This window comes from Branchiostoma belcheri, unplaced genomic scaffold (genome assembly GCF_001625305.1).
Source record: "Branchiostoma belcheri isolate BF01 breed outbred unplaced genomic scaffold, Haploidv18h27 scaffold32, whole genome shotgun sequence".
NCBI classification, from domain to species: Eukaryota; Metazoa; Chordata; class Leptocardii; order Amphioxiformes; family Branchiostomatidae; genus Branchiostoma; species Branchiostoma belcheri.
The window spans coordinates 2,511,521-2,522,959 of NW_017803932.1; the positions used below are offsets into that span (position 1 = coordinate 2,511,521).

The 11,439-nt window shown below is 38.9% G+C and overlaps 2 protein-coding genes across 2 annotated transcripts in view; one reads left to right on the top strand and one right to left on the bottom strand.

The window, feature by feature from the left end:
- The window catches only part of LOC109474974 (GTP-binding protein Di-Ras2-like), a 26,940-nt gene extending 19,777 nt beyond the window's left edge, over positions 1-7,163 (bottom strand). Inside the window, exon 1 of the mRNA XM_019775473.1 lies at positions 7,076-7,163. The gene's annotated coding sequence lies outside the window, so the exon portion shown is untranslated. The remainder of the gene's footprint in view (positions 1-7,075) is intronic.
- LOC109474972 (tyrosyl-DNA phosphodiesterase 1-like) overlaps positions 1-11,439 on the top strand; it is a 47,555-nt gene that overhangs the window by 24,204 nt on the left and 11,912 nt on the right. The window contains 1 exon segment of the mRNA XM_019775471.1: positions 7,136-7,228. Within this exon segment, the coding sequence (XP_019631030.1) occupies positions 7,136-7,228 (93 nt within the window).

The window sequence follows — 11,439 nt, forward strand, 5'->3', positions numbered from 1 at the left end:
ATATAAATGTCAGCTCTGATAATTCCAACTGTAAGAAAGTCTGGATAACGTTTTTTTAATATGGCAGTCTTAGGCCACACCAATTTAATTTCTTGGTTAACGGATTTTTCTAGAAAAATAATGGAGCGGGCGGGCGAAAAAAATAAATAAATAAAAACAGGCCTAGGCATCGTATTATGGCCCCAAATGGTACGATAGGAGCCATGAAGTCAACACACCAGACTGGTTCAAAATTTAAACAATGAATTTTTAACTTTTAATGATACCATTGCATTGAAAGATGGAATAACTGTAACAACCAGGATGAAAAGGACTGTTTTCAACTGTTCAGGGCAAAATATGAGCTTTTTGCAGTTGATTCTGAATTTTTATTTTTATTTGCAAATCAGAAAAAAATGAAGCGGGCGAATCCGTTAACCAAGAAATTAAATTGGTATGGCCTTAGGGTACCCAGCTATTATGAGAATTGACGTTAGTTACCCCCTTGCCACATGCTCTGTAAGTCCAGATGGTTCAGCCAGCATGTCAGCAGAGCCCATGAAACCTGTAATGTATAATGTACATAGAACTTGGCAGAACATCTCGTTTAAGGTTGTATTTGCATATTTAAGGTGATTTTCCATGTGTAATTTTCTAATGTTGTGTCAAAAAAGATATTATCTGTAACCGCCAAAATTCTGATACAACGTTGAGCAAATCATGAAAAATCCAGGTTTGTTACAGGCACAGTACATTCTGCTGACGTACTGGAACTCACAGTCCATCTATGCCTGTAGCTTACAGAAATAATTCAAACCAAATTATGCCATCTGAGCTAGTAGCAATACAGATGCTATCTGCATTTCCTCTGTAGGAAGTGCAGTGCTATAGATTTGCCATTTCCTGTCCAGAATGAAAGAAAGAGATTGTACTGATAACACCGAGCAGTCTGATCTTCATGGTATCAGCAATTTTGTGGTCAGTTCACACAGTAATCCTATCATACTGTAACCTATATGGTACATTTTAGCTAGCTAGGGAACTCAAGTGATGTAGCTTTACCGATTCCTTACAAACTGACGGAATCATTTAATTCAATCAAGGAGACTTTTGAAAGCTTGCTGGGTTGACAGAACTGTGACACGGAAACAACTGGGGACATGAAATTTTATTATCTGCAGCAAATTACCAACAGATAAAACAGATATTTCAGACTTCCTGGAAGTATGGGATCCTTGGCTCCCTGATTTCCCCCATGTCGACCGCTGTATTCCTGCTGGCTCCCACCCTGATTTATGGATTAATGTTAAGATCTGTATCCGTATCGGTATAGCTGGTATAACCGCCCTTCGGCGTAGCACACCAGCCTTGCAGGCACGTGGCGCGGTGGCAGCTAGCTATGTTATACCGAACAACGTGTTACACTCAATCTTTCCAGATCAGTCCAGACAGTAGAGGTTGTTGGCATCTCCTCGCCCCCCCCCGTCATATTTTAATATTTTATCAGGGTTATCTAGTACATACAAAAATGTGCATGTTATTCAAGCAATGTGTTGATTGTGTTGTAATTTCACATCTAGACCATGTCTACACCAGCTGTTTAGTATTGGTTAAGTTTACATGTTTATTCCATTTTATTTCCATCCCCTTGTTGCTCTGGTGATTTCTGCTTTCTGGATCAAATTAAAATTCAATATACACAACCCTTCAGAAGTATCTAGATGCACCAGTGTGCCCACATGGAAACTAAGTTACACTGCTCCAGTTTTGGGTGCATAAGAAAAGCACAATTATCGTGCACCCAGTATTTCGAGGCCTGTAAGCTTTGTATGATTTTGAAGAGCTTTCTGACCTAAAAGTGTCTTTTACAGCTGTGTGCCCTTTGCTCTACTGAGATGTGATGCCCTTTCCTTTGTACTTACAGTAACAACCTTGAAAGGGTAAAAGGAGAATCATAGCCAAAATGATTCATCAGTATTGCCAAGCACAAAGCAGTGTCTTTATTTTGAAGGCCCCAAACAAGTAGGAATGGCAGACAGGGTGTGAGGCAGTTATCCCTTAACAATACGGATCTTTGCTACATTCCCTGTGGCAGTTTGGCCAGGATGTAACTTCCTGTAGGGAATGCCACCATTTTTTCAGGTAGCGATTACAGTAGCATATCCGGCCGCTGAATGGAATGGCCGTAAAAGCATTATCCTGCAGGGAATGTACATGGCTATGAGGTGACAAACTTAATGGCAAATAGGCATCTCCAGGGTGCCTACAGGGGCAAATTAGTTCAGAACACGGTGTCATGACAGCCAGAGTTACATGGCCTGACTGTTAATACCTGGTCCAGTAACCAGCTCATATATATGGAGGTAATGTTGACAGGATGGCAGACTGCTGGGTTTCCCATTTCCTATGATTGGCACCCTTACAGGGAATATGATTGGCAATTAGAAAAGTTGATTAGAATGTACAATCTTCATTGGTTCCATCTTTAACATACAATGTAGTTATCGTTCTTCTTCTCTTTGAAGTTCTAACCATGTGTACAAAGTGAACATTTACAGATATAATTGCGCAGTACATTTAGTTTGAATGAGTTTGTTTGTTCTGCTACACCAGGTTTTGTGACATGCAATAAATATACAGTGTGTATACATGACATTCTCAAACATCAGCTTATTCCTCATATTTTTCTCTCATTTACCTGCAAAACAAACATATTTGAAAAACAATTAAAGGCTTTGTATCATGTTCAGCACACACAGCAGGCTCAACATCCGATTTCCATGGAGGCCTGTGTAATATATGTTTCCCCTTTTTGGTGAATCAATAAAGCCTGCTTTTGCATACAAATTGAACCAGATTGCACATGCATATGTAAGAGGTGGTGAAATACTTGCCCACTTTTGTGCCTTCAACAGCATTTTTATTGCCCTCAGGCAAAAGCTGCAATCCCAATATTTAAGTCAAATGGCTAATGTTTAGGTCTATTTGTGGTGTTAAGTAGCTTACCACACGAGTGACTTGTTTCTATTGAAATAGAGTTGTGTGCCACCCTTTCTTTAAAAGAAAATTACTAGTACTTCCCCGTTAATGTCCAAATGCTCTTGTAGTCATCAAACCTTACAATTACATGTATAAAATAGTAGTAGACTATAAACCTAATTTCTGTAACATACACAATTTTGCACATTGTGTTGTTTGTGAAGAAAGAACATTTGCACAGTATGTGTTGTTTCATGCTTTATGGTCATAGGTGGAGAAGATTTGCATGTTCAAAATTAAAGTCAAAGCAAAAATCATAATCAAAATAGCCATAAGAATTAAAATGCAACACAAAACATGTTCCCCCTTTCTACAGGGGACTGACAAAAGAAACTTACATTTCATTTCATTTCATTTCAATGCAGAGCACATCCATGTGCCTAAGAAGAATTAGAAGTACCTGATATTGTATGCACAGATAAGATAATTGTCAGTCTAAAAGTCATGTTGTGAATAGATGTCAAAGCAGTCAAGATTTCAGCACTAAGGTCAGATAAAGATTGAGAACAGCTGCTCTCACATTCATATATGCCAGACAGTTGGCTTCTTCCCAAGACACCCCAACCTGAAAACAGGCCACAGAATTCATTATTGACCAAAGGTGCCTTGGTGCACCTCACCTAGAAGTTCAGGTACATAGAGAAAATGACATAAAAGATAAAGTAGAATGCCATCAAAACCTGATTTCAGTTGCAAGCTCTGAACGATTGCAATGAACCCAAATTCTATACATATGTAATAGCTAATTTCAGAATAATTCTAAACAAGTAATGCAACAAAGGTTTTATGATTTCCTCTGACTTCAATCCCTGAAAGGTATTGAGGCAGATATCAGGACATATTGTATGTTCCATGACCACAAAGACTAAAAAGGTTATACATTAGACTAGTTATAGTGTAATGGTATACTATCTAATTATTTTTGTTCTCTCAGTAACATCAATAAAAGTTGTAGGTCATGAACAGAATTACTACAGGCAGCTAGAGATCTGATGTCTGATGCCTAGCACAATGTTACTTAATAACTTCCTTGTGAGGGGTAAAACAATGTTACTGAACTGACCCTTGTCATGGTGAAAACAATGTTACTGAACTTACCCTTGTGAGGGGTGAAACAATGTTACTGAACTGACCCTTGTGAGGGGTGAAACAATGTTACTGAACTGACCCTTGTGAGGGGTGAAACAATGTTACTGAACTGACCCTTGTGAGGGGTAAAACAATGTTACTGAACTGACCCTTGTGATGGGTTGAACAATGTTACTGAACTGACCTGTGTGAGGGGCAGAGCAATGTTACTGAACTCAACTGTTTGAGGGGTATAGTCTAAAGCCCAATGTTGCAAGTGAGCCTTGTGAGGGGTAGAACAATGTTACTGAACTGACCCTTGTGAGGGGTAGAATAATGTTACTGAACTCAACCTTTTGAGGGGTATAGTCTAAAGCCCAATGTTGCTAGTGAGGCTTCCTTCTTATTGTTAGGGAAAATAACAGCTGCCATCAAAGGATTTAGATCATCAGGCATCATCTACATTTGATAATAGAAAACCAGATCAGATGAAACATTGTAGGAGAAGTTTTGATACCATAACACAACACCATGTATCAGCTCCCACAGATGTCCCCTGGGTATGATGTACATTAACAGAACCACAGTTGTTAGTGCCTCATCTGTCATAGATCTGGTGATCTTATTGTGCCTGCTGAGTCTGAACACACTTACACTGACTTTAACATGTACAATAACATGTTTGACTTATCTACTGACAGGGGCACTCTGACAGGAACTGTACGCAGTACAAAGTAAATCAAGTGAATGGATAAATTCTCTGAGGAATTTACCCAGTTGCTTGATTTATTATGTATTACATAATATACTGACCTTCGTCTACATAAGTACTGTAAAAACTGGTAAAAATGGGTGCTTTTTGTGGATAGCATAACTAATTTCATGGACATATCCTTGAACAATTGCTTCCCTGTACACATGTCGCAGTTCTCTATCCATAAGTCATTAGTGGTCATTGTAGGCCATTCAAATAAAGCATTGTTAGGATGACATGTAGCTGATGTACCCTAAGATATTGATTAGATTACCACAAGTATTTAAGGCAAGCCAATTGTTGTGAGTTTGCCATGACTGTTGTGAACTGTCCCACACGGCTACTGCTATAGAAATGGTTGATAATGTCTTCATGCATGACTGAGAAGCTGCTGCCAGCTGAGGTCTATGACCTTGGGGCAAGGTGTACCGACAGCAGCGGCCGATATGGGGCCTCTGATATATGAGGGGCAAGAAACAGCAGATATCGAGCAGTGTCTTCTATTGTGCCTGCAGCTATTGACTGGCTCTGATTTTTGTCACGCAAGTGTTAGGATATAGTGGAACGATAGTGGATTCTTTTACTCACAACCTATGTGCTAATATTTACCTTAAAGTTAAAATTACCTTTTTTGTGACTGCTCAAGGGTGATGATAAGAAGCCTCAGCCTGTAGGATAGGCCCCTGTGCCAGGGGAAACCTCAGCCTGTAGTATTGATAAGCCCCTGTACAGCCTGTAGGATAGGCCCCTGTACCAGAGGAAACCTCAGCCTGTAGGATAGACCGGTACCCCTGCACATGTACAGCCTGTGGGATAGGCCCCTGTACCAGGGGAAACCTCAGCCTGTAGCATTGATAAGCCCCTGTACAGCCTGTAGGGTAGTCCCCTGTACAGCCTGTAGGATAGGCCCCTGTACCAGGGGAAACCTCAGCCTGTAGGATAGGCCCCTGTGCCAGGGGGAACCTCAGCCTGTAGGTTAGGCCCCTGTACCAGGGGAAACCTCAGCCTGTAGGATAGGTCCCTGTGCCAGGGGAAACCTCAGCCTGTAGGATAGGTCCCTGTGCCAGGGCAAACCTCAGCCTGTAGGATAAGCCCCTGTACAGCCTGTAGGATAGACCCCTGTACCAGGGGAAACCTCAGCCTGTAGGATAAGCCCCTGTACAGCCTGTAGGATAGACCCCTGTACCAGGGGAAACCTCAGCCTGTAGGATAGGCCCCTGTACCAGGGGAAACCTCAGCCTGTAGGTTAGGCTCTGTAGAATCTATCCCACCTTGGGGTGACCAGGAAGACATGGAAATGAAATGGAAAGATGAGACCTGGCAGACTGAGTGCTGAAGTGGAGGGGTTAGAAGCATCAACTTCCCTAATTAATAGCAGGGGGGCAATATTTCTAAACTATGAGCATTGTGTTCATTCCATGATACCATTACGCCACACAATGCCACATTATTACCATATCTGCCAAATTTTGTTTTAAGTATAAGTCTAGTAGATGATTGCCACAAAAATTTGTCATACCGTGTAAAAACAAAAGTGTGACGTACAATGTACTGTAGCAGGATGGCCTTACAAAGAAGATAAGTGAAAGAATAAAGATTTTGAACTATTTTTTCTGCATTTCCCTTCAGATCCAGTAATAATGTTGGAGGATCCAAAATTTCACATGTTTACATGACAATTCTCCATGAACAGACAGGCTGATTCCCCGCCCTTACCTACAACTACTGCTGCCTTTTTGTGTTTTATGGACAATGCTGAAACTGCTAAATTTAAATGCACTTAGTCTACGAGGATGAAACCAATCCCAAAAATTATACAGTATTTCAAAAGCTTTACAAATTCTATGACAGCCATGCATTATTCTTGATATTATTAAGAATATAACATTATAGTAGCCATGTATGTAGCAACCCATATCCTGATGTAGTATGGAACATTAGATTGTAACTCTTTCTAGCTCTTGCATTTAAGGCTACTTGAAACAATTACGGTACTTTGGAAAACCATTTAAACATTGATTTTTGGCCATGATTTGGTTATTTAGATATTATTCAATACATCTAAAAGCCTCAAAAATTTGAAAGTGGCTGTACAGATTGTGACTTGTTTTTAGACACACGCCAAGAAATTGTCCTTACTACCTACAGATTGATGATCTGTAAGAGGACACGAGACAGCTTAATCATTGTCTAGTATTGTCCACAATTTAAGTAACAATTGAACTCCACAATTACCTGTAAAATGCCTGTGGAATACATTGTTGAATGAAGATTTTCTCCAATGTTTCACTGCAGTAAGATGATGTTTCTCCTATACGAGGACAGTCTTCGTATAGTCATCCACACCGCCAACCTCATCCAACAAGACTGGCACCAGAAAACTCAAGGGTACGTTCCAAAACTTCTTTTCTTTCAACTCCAGTTGTCATACATTCACCGCCCAATGAAGGGGAAATCCAACTGTGTGATGGTCTAACTTTCCCAGCCACAGAAATGCCAAGGCTGCATTCATGAATTATTTTGAAAGCAGTTTCTCATTGCCATGGACCAGTGGGTATTTCTTGTTGCCTCTCCACCCACACAAGATTCTCTGAAGCTGCCGTTCTTTGGCTTTTTTGTTTGAAGATCTTCCCCAAGGCTAGCAAGGCAAAATGGCATGCACAACGGTTTCTCTCTCAAACCATCTCCTGGATATTGTTCTTAGAAACTTGTAATTAGAACAGTTTTTTTCACAAGCAGGAGGTTCTGCCTCATTGGAACAGCAATTCCACAGTAATCCTGCAGCCGGATAGTGGATGTTCCTCAACAGAGAAATGCTGCCTCGGGTTGGCTGGGTGTCGCAGGGTCCTGAAGTGGTTGACTGCACACAGCTATTAAGAAGACTGGCATCCCCGGGAATCAAAGTCACCCACGTATGATCCTCTAACACAACCTGCCACAGTCTTGTACAAAGTCTCCCAGCCGGGCTGTGATGCTCTAGTCTGCTATCATCAGAGATTCCGTGTTATGTACAAAGCGGATCCTGATTTGTGCTGATCATCCATCGCCTGTGCTGTTCTAAGTCGAGTTGCTGTTCAGGAGCTGCTGACATTTTCACCTCTTTCTCATCTGTCGAACTGTTGTGGCTTTTCTGGTGTGAATGTTTTGAGATTTATCCCCACTACGTGGTGCTGACTGTCCAGATAGCAGATTTCAGATAGTATCCTTTCAATGGAACAGATACACAGCATGTGACACAGACAGATGTGTGATGCCAACACACGCAATAATGTGGGGTCTTCAGATGTGCCTGATCACCAAGTATTGATCCCAGTCCTAAGGCCCCATTGGCTGGTGGAGAAATGACAGAGGGGGCTAGTTGTACATTCCCTGAGCATGGTGATATTCCGGGCAGGTAATTCCCATCTACAGTCGGTGGTATGTGATCTGCCCCAGGGAATGGCAGCAACTCCTGATAACAGAACCGTCAGTCCTCGCCGGCCGGTCACCAAGAAGCATGAAATTTACTGATGATGCTCCCTCACTGTGTGAAAACCACCTTTCTGTGAAGAACAGCCTCTTTGTAAGGCTGGGCCGTATTGGACTCTTTGGAGAGATGCTGGCAATAATACTGCATTGATTGTGGGAGTAATCTGTGTTGCCACGGTGCCAAATCTATTATTAATGGCTATTTATATGAAGTCACATGCCCGTGGCTGCTGGAATGTGCCACAACTATGTATGTAGGGGGGTGATTTGGTGGGACTCACAATAATATTATTATGGGCAGTGTAAACTGGGATATGAGTGGGCATGTGGGTGCTGATTATCTTTATATATGAATTAAAGTCATTTACCTCAAAGTATTGTTCTAAATTATGATTATTCATTCTTTTCTTATATTTTGCTTCATTTTTGTTATTTCACAAATGTACATACAGGGAGTATACCTGTACTGTGTACTGTTAACGTCGTCAGATTCAATGTTTATTCCTAGCTCTCTGTTTTCATGTTGTCCAATGGCATTTATGGAATTTCCAAGAACTATATATAAAGGAAATATATGGGTGTGGCTTAATTTAGCAAATACTGCATGATTAATGAAAACAAAATGCTCTTGGATAACCGTTACTTTCATAGTGCCAGGTGTGTTTGATTTGTGTATTTCGCATGAACAAAACCCCAAATGCTCATGTTTTGGAACCAACAGTTGAAGAAAGTCCTTTTAGCTGTTGGACTTTTTCCTTTGATCGATGCTCGAACTGTTCATACCCCGGGTAGTATGAAATGTTAAGCAGCCTGGTGTGTTTACTTTCAAATTGTAACTCCTGTCAGTGGTACTGTTATTACAGTAGTATTTATCACATGCAGGATTCCTATAACGTGTTTATTTTTATTTTGTTCATCCTCTTCATTTTTTCTGCAAAAATCTCAGAACCAAGAAATTTAATGGGTTAGGACCACCTGTATGTATATCAAATACCAAATCAAAAGAACATTAATATTGATATTCCATAATTGTTCAATTTATGATATAACGACCAGATGTGCGTCCTATTTTAGATATGTGACTGTACGGGTATGTCCTTGACCTTCCATAGGAAGTCTGGTCTTCAAGGAAATAAACGCAAAATTAGCAAATGGATGAGTGTAGTTAATGGTTTCATCTTTAACCCTAGCTTTTTGCTTCGTGAAGATGGATGATTTGTGTGGTTGCCAGCCTTAAGTTGTGGTGGGGGTGTTATTAACTAGAGTAGGGTGTATCAAGGCTTAATGTATAGTATGCACTGCAAAAAATGCATTTTCTTGTTTTTCTTGTTTCTTCTTCCAGAAAGAAAAAAATCCTTCAGGGAAGAAAACTTTCTTTGTGTAAGAAAAAGATTTTGTCCACGAATTAAGAAGTTTTTTCTTAGAATTTTTTTCTTATAGAGTTTTTCTTGTAGTGAGAATATCTTCCTTATCGGTTTCTTATATTCATGTAGCTGGATTATAGAAACATCTAGAATGATATTCTTGCATTAAGATTCATATTCTCGTTCCAAGAACGTAATTCTTAGAAAGTAAGAATTAGGATCTTAAATACATGTGTTCCATATAAAAGTACTTCTTACCTTAAAGGAAGCTTTTCTTGATTTAAGTTCTTATAGTAAGAATACCTTTCTCTACAGAATTAAGATTCTTGTGCCCAGAAAAGGTTTATTGCTTTTAAGGTAGAAATTCTTGATATATTAAGAATATCTTTCTCACCAGAGGCCCAGGATTCTTGATCCCAGAAAGTTTTTCTTGATTTTGATATTGACATTTTCAGACGATAACTAAGAATATTTTTCTCACCCGAAGATGAAGACTCTTATTTTTAACAGAATTTTTTTCTTACTTTGAAGATTGACATTCCAATAATAAGAATATCGTTCTTATCTCAAGACTAAAAATCTTGCCTATACCAGAAAATTTTCTTGCCTTTAAGATTAACATTCTCAGAATATCTTTCTTATCTTGAGACCAAAATTCTTATTTCTACCAGGAAGTATTTCTTGCTTTAAAGATTAGCATTCTTATACTAAGAATCTTTCTTAACTCAAAAAAACGAAATTCCTTCATCTGTTAGAAACTTTTTATTGCTTTCAAGATTAACATTCTTACATGGAAATTAAGAATAGTTTTCTCAACCCAAGACGGAACTTCTTATTTCTACTGGAAAGAGTTTCTTGCATTCAAGATTAACATTCTTAAACTAAGAATATTTTTCTTACCCAAAGATGAAAATTCTTTGGGTCTTTGGATGAAATTACTAGAAAGAGTTTCTTGTTTTTAAGATTAACATTCTCATACCAAGAATATCTTTCTCACCTCAAGACCACAATTCTTGTTTCTACTAGAAAGTTTTTTCTTGCTTTTAAGATTAACATTCTTGTACTAAGAACACCATTCTTACCACAAGACAAAAATTCTTATTTCTAGAAATGTTTTCTTGCTGTTAAGAATATATTTCTTACCAGAAGACCAAGTTTCTTGATCCTAGAAAGTTTTTCTTGCTTTTAAGATTAAAATTCTTATACAAAGAATATGATTCTTACCAAAGTCCTTAATATCAAGACCAAAATTCCCATTACTAAAACGTTTTTTCTAGCTTTTAAGATTAACATTCTTATACTAAGAACACCATTCTTAACACAAGACCAAATTTCTTATTTCTAGAAATGTTTTCTTGTTAAGAAAAACATTCTTATGCTGAGAACATATTTCTTACCAGGAGACCAAGTTTATTTTCTTGATCCAAGAAAGTTTTTCTTGCTTTAAAGATTAACATCCATCATCATCATCATCATCATCATCATCCATGCACTTACAATAATAAACATAAGATCATCTTTAACAAGATCTGATTACAAAACTTCTTGGACTTTTAATCATCTTGGTAGACACGCTATGTCAGTCTGTTCAGACCCAGCTTGGAAGTGGATAGCATTTCTCCCTACACGACGAAAACCTCAGCATTGTCAAGGTCACAATCCTCCTGCATCTGGAACAAAAAGTTATTATTACTGTCACAAGTAAACACACATTGTACCTGAGGCAGTGATATGAAATAAATGCTAAATAAAAATATCATTCTGTTA